We start from the raw sequence: 19,236 nt of genomic DNA, 5'->3' as shown, positions 1-19,236 counted from the left end.
TCTATGTCCACTCATGTAGTTGCATATAACAGGATTTCATCTTTACATATTCTTAATACCAGTCTATTGTCACATTGTGGTCTGCAAATATTTGCTCCTATTCTGTAGCTACTCATATCATCCTCTTAATAGTGTCTTTCACAGAGCAAGTTTTTAATTTGATGAAGTTCAATTTATTATCATTTTTCTGAAACTTTCATGGTTTCACATTTAAATCTATGACTCACTTTGAATTAATTCTTGTATAAAGTAGAGGCTTAGGTTGAAGTTCATTTTTTTTTGCCTACAGATGAACTGATTGTTTCAAAGTCATTTGCTGAAGTCTTTCTACCTTTGCCAAAAGTCAATTGCTCATATTTGTATTTCTGGACTCTTCTGGCTCACTAATCTAAGCATTTATCCTTTCGCCAGTACCACACAGTCTTCATTATTGAGACTTTATATAGTAAGTCTTGAAACAGGCTCATATGATTCTTCTGTTTTTTGAATTAACAACTGCAAAACCAACATTGTTCAACAAAACTGACAATATCCACATAACAAATTTTAGTTTAACACGGTACTTTGGAAAAAGGCCAGAACAAAGGGGAAAAAACAGAAAGAGAAATGAAAAAGGAGAAAGTGGCAACATAAGAGTGACACACACACAGAGGAGACACAAAGAAAAGAGAAGAAAAGGAAAAGAGGAATAGAGAGCAGGAAAATAAAAAGTCAATAGTTCCCTACATACCAGAACTCGACTACTTACAAGGGAACCAGTGGATTCCTAGTTATAAACTGTGAACACTTGGTTATAACCACCCACTAGAGGAAGCATCAAGAGTAAGAGCAGGTCCAGGGCCAGCAACAGTCCCCAGACCAAGAGACCCCATCCTGCTAAAGAGCTACACAACAGGCCAAAGACTTTTCTCATTAAATAGTCTAGAACAGGCAATTATCATAATATACACTTCTACTTTTATGTAACCAATTTACATCAGGTTTTAAAAACCCTGCATAGGGGCCTTCCTTGTGGCACAGGGGCTAATAAAATCTCAGCGCTATCAAGCTATTGCCAATCAATATGGGCCCCCCCACCCAACCACCTCTCCTGTCTCTCCTGCTGCTCCCCTCAGGAGTGCCTATCAGTAGATCCACCTGTTCTGCTCCCCACTCTCTGGTGAATCCTTTCATCCCCCGTTACCTCTGGCCTATACCCCAGTTCTTGTATTTATTTAAAAATAAATCTTTTTAAATAAATAATCCTACATAACTGTTCATATATATAAATGAGCAGATTCAATGATCAGTGTAGAATTTTGTTTGCTTTATGTCCTCTAATGACTTTCTAGCTATACTTCTTTGATTTGTTTTAGTAATTGTTCCAGTCTTTATAATATGCATTGTTAACATAGTTACTTTGAATACAAAAACCCTGTGTTTTCATTTGTATTATCATCTCACATTTCATTTTACATGTTATAAGTCCCACAATACATTGTTTTTATTTTTGCTTTTTTTTTAAAGATTTGTTTTACTTATGCATTTAAGAACTGGGATATAGGCCAGAGGTGGCGGGGTAGGGGAGGGGGGTATTAGAGGATTCACCAGTAACAGAGTGGGGACCAGAACAGGCAGATTGACTGTAATACACTGCTGAGGGGAACAGTGAGTGAGACAGGAGAGGCCTGCTGCACCATGTGGGTCAGCTCCCTGGCCAGGGATCAACCTTGTGCTGCAGTGGCTGCAGATAACTTCATAGTGCTGAGACTTAACCCCTTGTGCCACCATGGAGGCCCTTATTTTTGCTTTTGACGGTAAATTGTCCATAAAAAATGACTTTTATATTTGCTCATGTTTACCAATTTAAGCAATCAATTCCATCCTTTAGTTTCAAGTTTCTATTTGGCATCATTTCCCTTCAGCCATTTAACTTTTTTTGTAGCATAGGTATTTTGATAGCAAATTCTCAGTCTTTACATACCGTCGAGTGATCTATTATAGGACATAGAATTCTAAGTTCACTTTTTTCTTTTAACCACTTTGAAAGATGATCCATTTTCTTTTAGCTTGTATTGTTTTTAATGAGAAAGCAACTGTTACTCTCAGCCTATCTGTAATATGTCTTTCTGTTTTTTTGTTGTTTTGGCTTTTTTCTAATAGTTTTTTAACTAAAACATTGCTGGAGTTTTATTTAGATGTCTCTAAGAGAAAAGTATTTGATTTTTTGAGGATGAAAACACTAGCCTGTCCATCCACCTCATAGCATTGTCATTAAGACCTAATGGGATCATGGAAAGGAAAGGAAACTTTCATAAACTGCAGTTTCTGATTAAAAAAAAAAAAGTGTAACTGGTTTGTTTGGTTAGTCTAAACCGCGAAGCTTTGTGTGACACAGATGACAGACAGCATGTGTTCCAAGTATAAGAACTGTTGGGTGAAACCTAAAATTTTTTTCACTAGTAGCAGCAAATCCAGAACACTTTCTAGTCATCAGTATCAGTAACAGGAAAGAAATGGTTCTGCAAACAGCTCAGCATTTCTCTGTAATACCTCCTCTGGTTATTACAGATGCTCAGATATTAGGAACTTACTTTCCTTTTTTATATACCGAAATTCACTATTTCCTTCTATTTTCTATAGTTAACTCTTTGGTGCTTGGGGTAGGTGGAGGGAATCACAGTTAACAACTGTAAATGCTGTCAGAGAACATATATCACATACTTTTTTTTTTTAATAAATTCTATTTTTATATTCCCCATACAATTGCAACCCCCTTATTTTGATCCCAATCCCTCCCCTCCCCGCCCCCCACCCCCCATAGAGTGTCTCTGGTTCATAGTTGTTTGTTGATTTTGATCTTCACTTTCTTTAGTTATTCATTTTTCTGGTCCCTTATTTAAGTTTTCTAGATTCCTGCTATGAGTGAGACCATCCGGTATTTTTCTTTTTCTTTCTGGCTTATTTTTCTGAGCATGATCCCTTCCGGCGCCATCCATGTTGCTGCAAATTGCATGTATCACATACTTTTTAAACATAGAAATAAGATTTAACACTATTCTAAAATAAGGGCTTAACTTATCATATTTGTTATAAAATTCTCAAATATGTATGTGTATAATTTGCCTTTAAAAAATTCTACAGGGCCTCCCTGGTGGCACCAGGGGTTAATTCTTAACACCATGAAGCTATAGCCACTGCAGCATGAGTTCGGATCCCCAGCCAGGGAGCTAAGCCACATGGTGCAACAGACCTCTCCTGTCTCACCCACTGCTCCCCTCAGCAGTGCATTTCAGTAGATCTGCCTGTTCTGGTCCCTAATCTGTCTCTAGTGAATTTTCTCACACACACCCCCACCTCCACATCTCTGGCCTACACCCCCGTTCTTGTATGCATAAATAAATCTTTAAAAAATTCTACAGGGCCTCCCCTGGTGGCGCAGTGGTTAAGCACTGGGCTGCGAAGCTGCCTGCAGCCTCTGCCGCGCCGGTTCAATCCCCAGCCACCGGGTGAGGGTCCCACATGGCTCACAGACCTCTCCTGCTGTGCCCGCTGCTCCCCTCAGCGGTGTATTTCGTCAGTCTGCCTGTTCTGTTCCCCTCTCTGGCTCTGGTGAATTCTCTTACCCACCCGCGCTTCTGACTGTACTCAGTGCTTGTATAAATAAATAAATAAATCTTTAAAAAAAATTTCTACAAAAGCCTTTATATTTTGTGTTTTTCCCTAACTATGCCTTTCTCTAACCCACAGAACACCTATCCTAAATATTTAAGCTGATGGATTTAAGTATTTAAGTATTTAAGCTGATGGATCTTTCCTCCTTTAAGAATTTCCTGAATGTAGTTACCATTACCACTTAAAATGTATTACATGACTCATATACATTACTGGAATATATAAACTTATAAAAAACACCAAATGTTTCTTGTTTATTATTCTGTGTATTTACTCATTCACTCACTAATTTATTTAATAAGCTATGTTATGGAAATGGAGGCAGTCTGACATATACCACAAGAACCTAAGTTCAGATCCAGACTCTCATTGACTAAATGGACAAATTAGTAACATCAGCCTTATTAATGTTTTCATCTTTAAAATTACGATAATACCGGGGCCTCCCCAGTGGCACAGCAGTTGAGCGCTGGGTTGCGAAGCTGCCCGCAGCCTCTGCAGCACCGGTTCGATCCCCGGCTGCTCCCCAGCCACCGGAGGAGGGTCCCACATTGTGCGCAGACCTCTCCTGCCACCTGCTGCTCCCCTCAGCAGTGTGCTTCGGTCCTTCTGCCTGCTCTGGTGAATTCTCTCACCCTCCCGCGCTTCTGACTGTACCCAGTGCTTGTAAATAAATAAATAAAAATAAATCTTTAACAAAAATAAATAAATAAAATAAAATAAAATTAGGATAATACCACTGAATCTACAAGTGTTGAATTAAAGGACAATTGTGTTATGTGCCTGGTACTATGATAGGTGTTCTAGAATGTGAGTTCCTTTCTTTCCAGCAAGAACTCTAGGCTATTTGTTCTAGCCTTTTTGATATTACTCATAAAGTCTTCTTTCAAAAAGCTTGATATTTAAAAAAAAAAAAAGCTAGATATTTAGAAGCATGTTCCAGAATTTCCCCACCTTAGTGACTCTCTACCTATTTTCAAATCTAACCTTCCTCTAACTCCTAATCTCCCTTGTCTTTCATTAATAAATTGGCAGACAGGCTATTCAACTATGAAAGGCAGTTGAAATAGAGAAGGAAGGGCAGCCTACGCCCTCTTTTGGCAGCACTGGCATGCTACTCTGAGGATTCTGAGCCCAGTCCCTGAAGCTGCAAGCAAGCAACACTGCCTCCACTCTCATTAGCTTACTCCCAATTCAAGGCATGCACTCCTCAACTAATGATTTACATGTCTAAATAGATTTCATTCCAGATTAATCCAAGAAATTGGCAAACATCAGTGGGTAACTTGCAGAATTTCCACTCAATAAAATGGAAAACTATGAGTTTTCAGGTGGTAAATAATGAAAGGAAATAACTGTTCCCTTCACAGTTCACAAGTATTGTATACAAAATGCTAGGAGGGCAGGGGGAGGAGGGGTGACATTATTGAATGGACAAATTGAGTCTGTCTATGCACTCTATCTTTTAAAGGGGGAGGGGGAGACATGAGTTAAGTCTTATATTGAAGTGAATATGCTCTGACAATCCGTGCTGGGTATGGTCAGCTCCTAGAGCTTGCTCATATTTTACTCTCCTGAGGATTTTCTTGAAGTCTCCTGGGACTCAAAGGGTGGTAGCCAATTTAATGTCACAGCAGAACAGATTCGTAGTTACTCATCCAGAGAATCTCTCAGAACTTTTCTATAAATATTGATAGGGTATAAGCAATTAGTATTTCCCAAGAGAAATAATCACTTAGGGATCCCCAGCAAAGTATGGCATGTGGAACCAGGGAAAAAGCCTCCACTGCCTGGTGCTAATAAGCACTATGGGCTCATCCTAACATCACCCAAGACCCCAATTAAAAACTGAATCAACAAAGCCAGAAATAACTGTCAGTTCTAGCGATAACTAATCAAGATGACAAGTTTGCTATCTAGAAGTTGGAAACTGCTGATGAAACCCCATGAGGAAGCTAGATACTAACCCTGAGCAAGCTCAGGTCTTAGCCTTTGTGTTGGTGACCATTCTTAACCCTGTGTGCTGATGCTTTTCCAGCAACTAATCCATGAAGGAGCCAAAGAAATGAATCAGTGATTCTGCTTAAAGTCAGGTGTCCCAGTGGGCATGAAATGTCCCTACTGAATGTATTATGAGAATATTCCTTATTTTTCTATTGGACCTAAAGAAAGCAAATATTAAAAGGTCCATATTGTCCATTTCTCTGCTCCTTATCCCTCTCAGATTCTTAGCACTTTGGCAGGCCTCTCTGTAGATAAGTCAACAAGTCTACTTTTCTGGTCTTGTGTGACTCCATTTCTCTGTATTCTTCTCCCATCCCCTGAATCTCATACATCCTCTCCTCCAGCAATACTCAGCCTAGCATGCAGTGGGATGTAGTAAGACATCCATTTCCCTCCAATTATCTGGTGGTAATTTTGTCCAATCATAAAATAGCACTATGAGCAAAAACGCCAATGCTCCAGGCTCTGCCAGGGTTGATCTGAAACATCAGAGAATTCTAGCAAATTCTTCATATGGGCCCTGGGCTTAAAGATCAGACACACTCTGTCACTAATCCCCTGAATACACATCTAATCACTGCTCAGAAATTCCCAACCCAGAGCTACACTTCATCTTTTCAGATCCTCTGGAAGCATTTATTGCAGCCATTCTCCCAAGTATGCAAAAGACATGACAATATTTCCTTACTATAGTCACTGCAACAAAAGACTACCAGGAGGTACTCTATGGGCTGAAGAAACATTGTATCTGGTTCCCTGGTAACAACATATTCAGTTCCCCATTCAACAAATCACTAGTAAAAGCTCACTCCACTGGACAAGGTAAATGCTTCAACATCCGAAGTGTCACCAGAGCTGACCAGATCCACTGGTCCTCCCTGTACTCCCCCCAGTGAAGGCTTACTCAAACTGCTACCTGTATAGCTGACGGTTGTCTTCAAAATCCTCCTGCCCCCATCTTCCCTTGATGTCTTCAATAACATGATTCTTCAGGAATTTTTTCAGCAGCTGGACTGTTTGTCTACGGGTCACCTCAGGGCCAAAGTTTTGACTGCACCTCAGCAGTTCATGCAGCCAATCTACAGCTTCAGCCGCTGTGAAGCAATGATCATAACTTTTGAAACGACAGCGGTGTTTCCGTAAAGGCATCCTAGTGCGAAAAAGCTCAACAGTTTCATTCCACTAGAGGAGAAAAAGAGAAAGACATTTAAAATTCAGCTGATTTTTTTGAAGTTATGTCCAAAATATTTAAGACAATGTAATTTTTCAATTTAAGCTGATTTTTTTGAAGTTATGTCCAAAATATTTAAGACCATGTAATTTTTCAATTTAAGACTGCTTTAATAACAGTGAAGCTTTGAAATTTTATTTTCTAACCATCACGCTCTAAGGAAAAGGCACTTTTTTAAATTGTATTTATTCATTCAATAAATATGGCATCATCAAGTTATCCTCTTATGTGAACTTATTGGATTTTTACATTAATGAAAAACACATGCTAAAACTACCCTCATAAGCATAATTCACTTCTTGGAAGCCTATGTTTAATATGACTTTTCCCCATTCAACAAATATTGACTGTTTATTACACAAAAGACATTCAATGGCAAGAGGGGAAAAAATGCACAAGATAGACTGCCTGGTCTAAAGCATGTTTAAAAATTCTACAGAATATTTTCCTTTTTAAGCAAAGTCAAGACAGCCTTCATCAGCCATCCTTAGATGAAACAAAATATTCACTTACAGTATTTTTCCTATAAAATTACTTCAACATCTCTTTAGAATTATAGGCTTCCAGACAGTCCTCCCCAAGTCCTGAAACTCATAACCATTCTCTCTTATTTGACTCTACTCTCTCAAATACATCATTTCACAAACTCTGAGCCTTCCTTCCTTTTCGCATTCCTAATGAAATCAGATTTTCTAATGTTGCCTTTTCTTTCTATCAACTATAGCTCTGATGTCAGAGTATTCTTTTTGTTTTGCCCAATACTGGCTCCTTGTTTTCCCTTCTAACCAAGCATTTTCTTCCAGGTTGTACTTTATATTCTCTTCTGCCTAACCACCTCAGCAACTATTGTCCCATTTCTATCCTTGAGAGCTAACTTTCTCAGTCTCATTAGTAATTCCTGAATATATGACACCAACCACTTAGTAAAAGGGCAGACATGGGGTCTATGCATGTATGCCTCCTATGCAACTAGGAAATGCCCGACTAGTCTTTCACTTTTCTTACTTTTATTAAACCACCTTCTAATCACACCCAATTTAATTCCCTTCTGATTCCTAATCATGGCTTCCTCCTGGTCAAATTTAAACATCTTTTTACATTATGCTGATTAATCTTTCTATTTCATTTGAGACTGTCACATAAGTTATGTTCTATCCAGATTTACAAGTTTTTTCTTCAACTTCTTAAAGAAGTTAAAATATACACAAACCAGGCAAGTCTCAGAGAAGAGTAATATATACAGACTCTCTTTTTTTTTTTTTTGCACAGAAGAACTGGGCTGTAGGCCAGAAGTGCAAGCGGTGAGAGGATTCACCAGAGACAGAGTGGAGAGAAGAACAGGCAGGTCCACTGAAATACACTACTTAGGGGAGCAGCATGCGAGACAGAAGAGGTCTGCTGTATCATATGTGGGTCAGCTCTCTGGCCTGGGATGAAGCTCAGGCCATAGTGGTGACAGTGTTGTGACTTAAGCCCTAGGCCACTAGGGAGGCCCCTCTAATACAGAATTTCAAAATCAAACAAAAGAAAAAATTCAGATCAAGAAGAAACAAACACTCCAATAGAAAATGGAAAGACTTAATAGGGCACTTCACAAAAAAAGCATCTCCAAATTTACTATAACACATACAAAGATATTCAACCTCATCATTTATCAGTGAAATACAAAAGAAATTCATAATGCAATACCATTATATACCTAACAAAAATGCAAAAGACAGGCAATGCTAGGTGCTGGTGAGAATGAAGAATGACTGGGAAATCTCATACATTGCTAGAGGGAATATAAATTGGCACACTATAGCCACTTATGAAAACAGGTTGGTCATATCTATAAAAGTTAAATACATGCATACCTTACAACACAGCAATTCCATTCCTATATATATATATATCTCTATCTATATATATATATCTCCAATAGAAATGTATACGTGTGTTCACCAAAATATAATGTTTATACAATGTTTTGCAATAGGCAAAAATAACAAAATGCCCACCAACATGAGAACAGATAAAGTGTAATTTATTCATGCAGTAGAATGAACTTATTGGTACATGTAATAACATAAATGAATAACTGGTGAAATATAATACTATTAGAAATAACAGACATGGGGCTTTCCTGGTGGCACAAGCTGTTAAGACTCAACCTATGAAGCTATCTGCAGCCACTGCAGCACAAGTTCGATCCCCAGCCAGGGAGCTACCCACATGGTGCAGCAGACCTCTCCTGACTAGCCCACTGCTCCTCTCAGCAATGTATTTCAGTCAATCTGCCTGTTCTGTTCCCCACTCTGTCTCTGGTGAATTCTCTCACCCCCCACACCTCTGGCCTGTACCCCAGTTCTTGTATAATAAATCTTTAAAAGAAAAAAAGAAATAACAGACATGAAAAATAAACACTGTATGATTCCATTTATGAAAGTTAGAAAGCAACTAATCCTTTAGAAATAAGAGTGGTTAGTTTGTTTGGTGACAAAAAGGGGAGGGGAGAATTTTAGAGTCCAGGTAATTTTATATTTTTTAATCTAAGTGTTGGTTAAATGGAACTCTCCCTTTGTGAAAATTTAAGTGCTACATTTTAAACTTACACTCTTTTCTGTAATGTTACACTTAACAAAAAAGCTAATACATCTATTCTTCACACACATGCACATATATTAAAATCCTCCTTAAGAACAATTCACAATTTTTGATTGCCAAGCTGAAAACTGATAAATATGAATTGTCTGGTTGTGGTGGTAAATTGAAGGTGGAATAGAAAGGGAAGGAAATTTGAAAAGGAAACCAAGGGAATGGAGGAAAGAGGAACTGAATGTAAGGAGGAAAAGCAGGGCAAAAGGAACTGAATAATGATTAAAGAGAGTCAATGAAGAATTCATAAAGGAAGATTTAACTCCGTATCTACCTACCTACCTACCTCAACAGGTCATTGTGAAGTCAAATGAGATCATTTGCTGTATAAGACCTTTGTAAAAGACTAAAATATCCCTCAAAAATAAGGATAATATATAAAATTTCCAGGAAAATATCTTTTTAAAATTTACAGAGTTCAATCTGTTCTATAGGCCTAAAGAAATTTTAGGATGAAATCAAGATCCCAGGAGAACATGCAAATTGGCACATATTACTCAAGTTCTTAGTCTCAGAATAAGATCAAGAATCCTGTTCTGTTTTCCTCCTCAAGTGATCATTTCATTAAACCATGTGCTTATGGGCAGCAACATTATGAACAAAATATAGGTTTAAACCATTTCCATATAGATTTTGTCATTGATTGATGATTTTTTTAAATTCTCTGCCAACAGCTTTCATTTGAGACCTGACCAATTATGTTGGGAAGTGAGTAGGGAAAAGTTTACCAAAAAAATTTAAATTTACTTTATGTTGACTGAATCACAATTCAATTATGTAGACTAAATTTGCTTAATGCATAGCACTTTACACATTAACATAATGAAGATGTGGCTCTCTGGGACCCAAAATTTTGAAAACTGTAAATATGTCTATTAATTGGCATAGGCTGGTCAGTCAGCAGTTCTACTTGTTATTTTTATCTACGTAAGTAATAGTGCACACTGTGATAGTGCACACTTATCAAACACATAGACATATATAGACCTATGTTCACCTGTATGTGTATAGTTTTATTATTGTTGGTGCTGTTTGCCTTCTTCATTAAGAAATTAGATCAAGCAGATAATGTAGACAGATAATGTAGCAGATAATGTAGACATTATCCTACAACATGCTTTTGTACTTAATATATACCATGGATATCTTTCTGGGTCATCATCTATCCCATTCTCCTGAATGTTCCATAGTTATTTGACCATTTTTTCAAATTATTGGGCATGAAGCTGCTTCCAGTTTGTTGTTTTACAAATAAATCCTTGTTTATACAAGTACCAACAATGCATGAACCTAATGCCTTGTGCTCTGGCCATCATTAGGTGTTGTCACTCTCCTCTCTGCTAATCTATGTACCAGAAATGATAGCTCCATGTTTTGCCTGCATTTTCCTGTCATCATGTTGAGTCACTATCATTTCTTCCTCTATTGGACTTTTTAATCTATTTTTCTTTAATTACTTTAGGGACTATTTAAATCTAACTACATAGATGTTAGGAAAGTTAGTCTATTTTGCTTAGTTGAATGTCCCATAACTGAGGACAGTGTCTAACATATAGTACATGTATTTACTATGTATTGAGTGACTAAATATGGAGTATTAATCCTTTTTCAAATATATTAGAAATATTTTTTCCAAACCAATTTATTTATGTGGTCTCTTCGTTATTGATGATAATGTTATTTTAAGGAAACACACAGATCCTTTTTTCTTTATGACTGCAGGGTTTACTCTCTTAAGAAAGTTTCCCTACCCTGAAGAAAATTACCAAAATTTTCTTTTAGAGAGAAGATTTCTTAACTTTATTTTCTTCCAAATGAAGTCAATTATGCCATCCTTTTCTCACTGAATTGAAATATTAAATTACCTTTCTTGATTTTGAATTCTTTTCTAGCCCACTAAGCATTTTGTATATTCCTATGCAATGCTATACAATTGTGATTACAGTTTATTAATACTAAGTTAAATCTAGCCATACCTCTTGGAAGCAGACCCAAAGTAAAACTTAAATTTAGATCTATTGAATTTCTTTAAATGAATCAATTATTCTGGATGTCCACAGTAGACTGTTTTCACAGATGAAAGCAAGAATTCCTTCCATGGTGTTCACAGAGATCTTTGTGATATAAGTTGCCACATTGTCCATCAAGTAGAGATGAATGTCTATGACCCAGTCATCTAGTTTTACTTGCTTTGACCCGTTAGATTTGAACAAAAAAAGTTACAAGCAAAATCTTTTTGGTTATATTGAAATCATGAGATCCCATGTGGAAAAAAATGCAGGAGTTAACCCTCTAGAAACACTTAACCCAGTAAACGCCAGAACCAAGTCAACCTGCCAACTTAAACCATCCAGTCTTAGGCAACTCACCAGAAAACAGTGCCATATGAGTGATCCCAGCAGAACCAGACACCCAGACTACTGACCCACAGAATCTTGAGCAAAAACGAGTTGTTCTAACCCAGATGAAACAATGTCACAGACTCCAAGTCCCTGAAATCATATGTGAAATATAATATATATGTTGCCTGTACACTTTCTGTTAAGAGGATAGTGTTTATCAGATTCTTAAGTGATCTAAAAGCCTAGTCCACCCCAACCATGGTTTCTCTCTCCAGAAGCAGGTCTTCTTAGCTCTGGCCTGACACCTTCAGGCCCCAGGCCTTAATGTGACTGGCTTTAGAAAGGAAACTATATTGCCTATTTTCCCACTATCTTCATCTCTTCCACATATGTCTAGTTGAATAAGAGTATGATCTAAATTTCCATCTTTTCCAGGATAGGGTAACTTCTCAGCTGTGACCAGAAGTGGTGACCGATCAAGGTGTGAGGTTCTTTCCTCCCAAATTACCATTAAACTTTCATAGAAATCCACCTAAAAACCTGCCCCATGCATTACCAAATCATCACCATTTTGTCCATTTTGACAATCCTTTGAAAAACGGATCCTGTTCCAGGTCATAAAGAAAGCAGGCACCCCTCACATCTCTGGATACCAAAGCTCTTCTCGCCTCCCAGGAGAAAAGGCAGCACCCTGGACCATGAGGGTCTGCAAAGCTCTTTCGGGTCATCAAACGGGCCAACTCCTCGAGCCAACCCCTCGGTTAGGTGGGTGCAGACAGAAACAAAAACACCTGGGGCCGGAAATGCAGCCAGGGCGACCCACCCTAGTTCTGGGCACCGTTAGAACCTCAGTCACCACAGAGCCGCGCAGGGCGCAGACACGCCCAGCCAGCCAGGCCAGCGGCGGAGGGTGAGGCTCGCAGAAGCTGGGGGGCCCTAAGGTTACAGGTTACCGAGCGGGTCTTTCCTCTCCCCGCTTCGGGAAGTGGGTTCCGAGGACAAAGAGAGGGAAGATCAAATTGGTCATGAGGCGCTTAAATCCAGAGGCGCCTTTTTTTTTTTATTTTTATTTTTAAACAATATTTGCTTCCCCCCCCCACCCCCTCAGGTGGAGTCCCCATAGAGTTTCCTTCCCCATGGCACCCGTGCACCATCACCCCAGTCCCCTATGCTCCTCCCTCTGAGCCCTCTCCCTCCTCCTCCCCTGCAGTAGCGAGGCGCCTTTTAATGAAAACCCAGCCAGCATCGCCCATCCGCGACCCGACGGGCTTCAGGCCCAAAGAGCCTTTCTCTGCGCTCGGTGCCAACCCCGGCCGCCCCAGCCCAACGCGTCCCGCCTCCAAACCCGGCCCCGCCCGCCCAGCGCCAGCGAGGACCGGCCAGTCCGCAGTGGGCCAGCCAGCCGGGGGCCGCCGGGCCCAGGGTTCGGCCAGGGACCCCGCCCGCTCACTCACCAGCTTGGTGGCTCGGTAGGGCCCCGGCCCCACGATGCGGTGCTCCATGGCCCGCACGCGGCGCGGCTGCGGCCCGGCCAGCTCCGATCCCGGGAGCAGGCGGCGCCGCAGTTTGAATCGCGAGCCTCAGCGCTGCGCGATCTGATTGGACGGCGCGGAGGCACGTGACGCAGCCGAGGGGCGGGGCCGCCGGGACTCCGGTCCCAGCCCCGGGCTTCCCGGCCGTCGGACGCGCGTCTCCTCGGGGGTCAACGGCCGCCGGGGCTGGGGGCGCGCGCCGTCCCCGGCAAAGCCGACTGCCCGCCCTCGCTCCTCCGCGCGCGCCTGGGTGGCGCGGCCTAGCCGTGCGGGGCTGCCCGCGCCCCGCCTTCACTAGCGGGCAGGACCCGCCCCGACTACCCCGCGGCCCGCCGGCTCCGCGCTCGGGCGATCCCTACGGCAGGATCGGGGAGTTTGGGTAAATCAGAGACTGGAGCGCAGCTGGGCCGCATCTACGAGCCCCTCTGCGCCCTCCCTGGTGCGCGAGGAACCTGGAGGTGCTGCTAAGGGAAGGGGTGGTGAGAAGCGGGTGGTGGCAGGAGTCAGTGGAGTCCTCTGCAAGCGGAGGGGCTTTTACGACCAGATGAGAGCTCTGGGCCTGGGGGAGTCTCCTGGGGATGTAAGCACAATAAAGAGCTGGAAAAGAGGCCGGATTCAGCTTCCTGTGTTTTCGTTGGATGCTTGATTTCGTAGTCTCTCCCTGGAGTAGAAGTTCTGCTTAGTATCAGACTAAAAATTTCAGTCCTTTGCCATGCGTTGAGTGAGTTTGCTCTGCTTAGAATTTTCCTCCAAGGAATTGCTGGTCTGATTTACAAAGAGCCTAGTAAGGTCACCACTTTTGGTCACACAGGACAGGGGCTGAAGAAATGATCCTACCGTTGTCCCATCTTTATGGTTTTCCCTCCTCTGTTAGCTGGTTTAGGTTTGTTTTCAGCTGCATGTTGAAAAGCCAAACGTCCTGGGATGATAAGTATGCAGTAGTTTTTTAATAAGAAAAAGCAATGAAGACAATTTTTACTTCCATTAAATGAATCTTTATCAGACAGTTTAAAAAAGAAAACAAGGATCTTAATGTAAAAATGTTTCCACTGACACTAAAATTGAAGCAGAAGGGAGATCTTAGCGTTTTTCCTGTGACTTTCCATGCTTGAGCTTACAACAATCTTCTCTCCACAGATACCCCAGTTGAATAAGTGAAACACCCCCCTTCCCTCCCCCCAACACACACACACACACACACACACATACTCTACTTACCTGATTGGGTTCATTAAAAATTATCCAATCAGGGCCGCCCCGGTGGCGCTGCGGATGAGCAGGGAGACCCTTACATGGCACAGCAGACCTCTCGTGCCTCGCCCGCTGCTCCCCTCAGCCTTGTCTTTGGCCCGTCCTCCTGTTCTGCTCCCTGCTCTGGCTCTGGTGAATTCTCTCACCCTCCTGCGCTTCTGATCTGTACCCCAGTTCTTGTATAAATAAATAATCTTTTAAAAAATTATCCAATCAGGGCCTCCCTGGTGGCACAATGGGTTAAGTCTCAGCACTACGAAGCTATCCACAGCCAGGGGCAGCAGGAGTTTGATTCCAGATCAGGGAGCAGACCCACATGGTGCAGCAGACCTCTCCTGTCTCACCCCCTGCTCCTCTCAGCAGCGAATTTCAGTCAATCTGCCTGTTCTACTCCCCAATCCACACACATACACATACACACACACACACACACACACACACACCCTCTGCTCTGCACCCCAGCTCTTATATGCATAAATAAATCTTTTTTAAAAAATTATCCAATCTACATTTTCCTGTCTTATGATCCAGGCACAAAAGAAGGAAAACTTCTTGCCTTGCAGCGCCTCTATTGGAGTGGGGGTGGGAGGAGGGGAGGTTTCATAAGAACACACAAATTACTAACTTCTTTTTTGGGTCTGATAGATTCATGACTATTATAATTGAATATCTCTGACTTGTCTAGTAGGAACTTAGAGCCAAATTTGTAATCAATTCCTAACTAGAATATAATCATGAACTATTTCATTTTTCTGACTTTACTTTCTACTTATTTCTCTGATGTTATAAATGAATCATAAGCTGCCTCAGTTTCTTTTTGGAAAGAGGCACCCATTTCTTATAAGAGATAAATTATAATCCTTACATTTGTAAAGCAACTTTCAAAGCTTTTTCACATTTTCTCAGTTGATCCTCAGAACTATTTGTAAATACAAATAGTATTTGTAACTATTTGTAAATATTTGTAAATACAGTATTTGTAACTATTTGTAAATACAGAACTATGTAAATACAAATAACACCATTTACTCTGAGGAAGTTAAATTTCAGAATGATTTAGTGACTTTCTTAGCTAAGTGTTCTGCAGTAGTAATTAACAGAATTTGAACCTTAAACCTTGCACCTAGATCTTTTGCCTCCAAAACCTATGGAGTGGGCCTCCCTGGGGGCCAAGGGGTTAAGCAGTGCACTATGAAGCAATCTGCAGTCTCTGCAGCATGAGTTCGATCCCGGGCCAGCAGGGAACAACCCAGATGGCAAAGCAGACCTCTCCTATCTCGCCTGCTGCTCCCCTCAGCAATGTGTTTCAGTCAGTCTGCCTGTTCTGTTCCCCACTCTGTCTCCGGTGAGTCCTCTCACCACCACCACCCCACCACATCTCTGGTCTGTACCCCAGCTCTTGTATGCATAAATAAATAAATCTTAAAAAAAAAACACCTCTGGAGTTAGGTTTGTTTTAGTTACTTGATTAGTTGGTTTTGACATTCAGAAGTCAAAAAGGATAGTTCTCAAATATAAAGTAGAATTTTGCTTTCGTATTTACACAAAGATACATTACAGTCAGTCTCACTGTCTGTAAATAGGAAGGTGCTTAGGGCAAGGGTTGCTTCCCGCAGGGAATGATAGTGCACAGGGAATTTCCATCTCCTGGTGGCAGCAGGGGATTCTGGGAACCAAGGCCCATGGACCACAAACAAACAGAAGGGTCTAGGAGTCAAAGCGAGTCAGTGGTTAGCAGCACTAAGCCAGAATAGGATGAAATAAGACTGTGAGGCAAAAGCTGTTGGAGAACAAGGAAGGTCTGTGAGCTGGGTTTGGGGCACTGTGTCTGTATGCTTTGGGTTATCTTGAAGGACTAACAAAGGCAACAATGGCTATTGTGTTTGCCTACCACACTGCTGCTCTTATTTTCTTTTAGAGCCAAGTAACTGAAACTAGCTTGAAAATAAAACATAATAAAACATGAGGCCATTTGCCTAACTGATAATTACTTGATATTTTATATTTTTCTTTTGTTATGCCTAAACAGATTTTCTTCTTTCATGCCTTTCTCTTTTTTTTTTTTTTTTATTGCATTACAATATATAGAGAGAAAACCACACCAATCAGCTGTGCATGGTTTGGAGGTTTCAACAAATTGAACACATCCTTATAACTGTTTCAGAGAGGAATTGTTAGAGTGTAACCTAACAATCTAACCATAAAAAGTTTCCATGTCCCTTGTCCCACCAAATGGCGGGTGTTGCTGAGAGGGGAGGAGAAGCTGAAGGAGACAAAGAGAAGACTTGAAGGAGGCAGGTAGAGCAGAAAGATGTAAAGAAAGACACACTTTCTTCTCAGTTTGGGCATTGCACCAGGTACTTAGGAGACATGAAGGGAGACATATGGAATCAAGACACATAGAGAGGGCCTCCCCGGTGGCGCAGCGGTTGAGCGCTGGGTTGCGAAGCTGCCCGTGGCCGGTTCGATCCCCGGCTGCTCCCCGGCCACCGGAGGAGGGTCCCACATGGCGCGCAGACCTCTCCTGCCGCCCGCTGCTCCCCTCAGCAGTGTACTTCGGTCCTTCTGCCTGCTCTGCTCCCCGCTCTGGCTCTGGTGAATTCTCTCACCCTCCCGCGCTTCTGACTGTACCCAGTGCATGTATAAACAAAACAAACAAACAAACCAGCAAACAAATAAATAAAGCATGCCTCTATAAAAAAAAAAAAAAAAAAAGACACATAGAGACACTTGGAGGAGGCGTGGGGAGGCTGACAATGGCAACCTTGAGCTTGGTTTGTACTTTGATTTTGCTCCTTTTGTCCCAGAGATGCTGGTCCCTCTGCCCCTTTCCTGTGGTCCCCCTCCACAAGGTGCCTTAGACTTGCCCTATTGAGCCTCAATAGCCCACTTTCTGCCATCCTTGTTTGGGCATTTACCAAGGGGATGGGTGGCTTTGGGTGTTTTATTGGGAAATGGTTCTCCTTTCTTCTCTTCTCTCTCTGTGCACACTATCTTATTCAATTTCTTTCACACTGAGAAAAGCATACCTTGTCTTTATGTAGTAGATGGCAGAATACATTTTAGAGTGTGCAGGCTTGTGGGGGAGCTCAGAGTACCCCTCTACTCTATACACTAATATAACCAGCCCTCAGATCAAAAAACATTACCAGGCCTGAGCCGACCCTCTCATACCTCTTCTAGTCTTCCCCCAGATTCCCAGGATAACTGACACAGATCTTTGACCATGTAAGAAAGAAGGAAGAATTTACCCCAGACCAAAGAGGGCAAAGGAACCGACTCCCAAATTACCAGGAGTTTAGTCCATCCACATTGTAACCCAAAAACCAACTTTGATAAGTGAAGGAGGGAGATGAAAGGATTTTATTTAGTGGTCAAAACACAGCATTTGGTTTCAAGATTGACTGGATAACCTAGTCGTGGATTTACCTTTTCATTTAAAATTGAAGAGAGACTTTCTAGAGATTCAAACCTGTTTAACTGCATTTTCTTATCTAGCTTTCTCTGAAAAGTCTCTGATTGGGTTGCTCCAGAAATTAACCACAAGGCAGTGCTCCATTTCAGCTTCAATGAGGAATTAGGAGGGACAGTGAGCCCAGAGCTCTCTGCGAAGTGGCCCCAAACTCCCTGAGTACCAGACACCCTGGAGGCTTTTATTTAAAAAACAGATGTCAATGAGAGCCTCAAAATAAACCCATACATACTTGGACAACTAATTTACAAACAAAGGGGCCAAGAGCACACAATGAGAAAGGATAGTCTCTTTAATAAATGGTGTTGGAAAGACTGAACAGCCACATGCAAAGAATGAAACTAGACCACTATCTTACACAAACACAAAAAACTTCAAAATTAATTAAGACATGAATGTAAGACATGAAACCATATATTATCAATACATAGGAGAAAACATAGACAGTGAGGTCCTTGACATTTTTGTGGTGGTTCCCAGAGAGGGTGAAATCGGTTTTGGGAGAGGGTGAAATAGGTAAAAGGGGTCAACTGTATGGTGATGGAGGGAAACAATTTTTGGTGCTGATCGTGTTGTAGTGTATACAGATATTGAATTATAATGTTGTACATCTGTAACTTAAATAATGTTATACACCTACGTTAATTAAAAATAAAAGAAAATTTTTTAAAAAGATGCCAAGCCTGATTCAGCTCTTCTGAAAGTTGCTCTTTTGAGGAGAGGAGCCACCAAAGGACTATCCAGAAAAATGCCTTTGTAATCTGATCCCTCCCAAGGACAAGCTGAGGCCTGGAGGTGAGATTCTGCAGACCCCACCAGGAGTCTCTTGGAGACTGGGCAGCATCCTGGGAGAAGGTGCCTCCGCCTGTTCATCATAAGCAGTGCCCTAACAGAACATCAGAGACCATGAGGACAGTCAAGTCAGGGCTCCAAACGGGGCCAGGGAAAGTACAGATTCCAAGGAAATGGGAACAGAGGCGGTATAATGAGATAGGAGTTTCAAGACAGAGCCTGAGTAACTCCAGAGCTACAATGAAAATTGCTATAACTATGTTTTGGTTAAAAGCTTTAATAGAGACAAGAACCATCACTCCATCATCTAAGAATTCTTGT

The 19,236-nt window shown here is 41.3% G+C and overlaps 1 protein-coding gene across 3 annotated transcripts in view; it reads right to left on the bottom strand.

Moving 5' to 3' along the window:
- Positions 1-13,370, bottom strand: part of DEPDC1B (DEP domain containing 1B) — a gene marked incomplete at both ends in the record, with an annotated part of 54,445 nt that extends 41,075 nt beyond the window's left edge. For all 3 annotated transcript variants that reach the window (XM_084234216.1, XM_084234217.1, XM_084234218.1), the window contains 2 exons: positions 6,575-6,840; positions 13,323-13,370. In XM_084234216.1, the coding sequence (XP_084090342.1) occupies positions 6,575-6,840; positions 13,323-13,370 (314 nt within the window). The remainder of the gene's footprint in view (positions 1-6,574; positions 6,841-13,322) is intronic.
- Positions 13,371-19,236: the final 5,866 nt, after the last annotated feature.

Source organism: Talpa europaea, assembly GCF_964194135.1.
Source record: "Talpa europaea genome assembly, chromosome: 5".
Taxonomy (NCBI): domain Eukaryota; kingdom Metazoa; phylum Chordata; class Mammalia; order Eulipotyphla; family Talpidae; genus Talpa; species Talpa europaea.
Note: the sequence above shows the minus strand (reverse complement) of the source record. Positions and strands in the feature narration are given on the sequence as shown.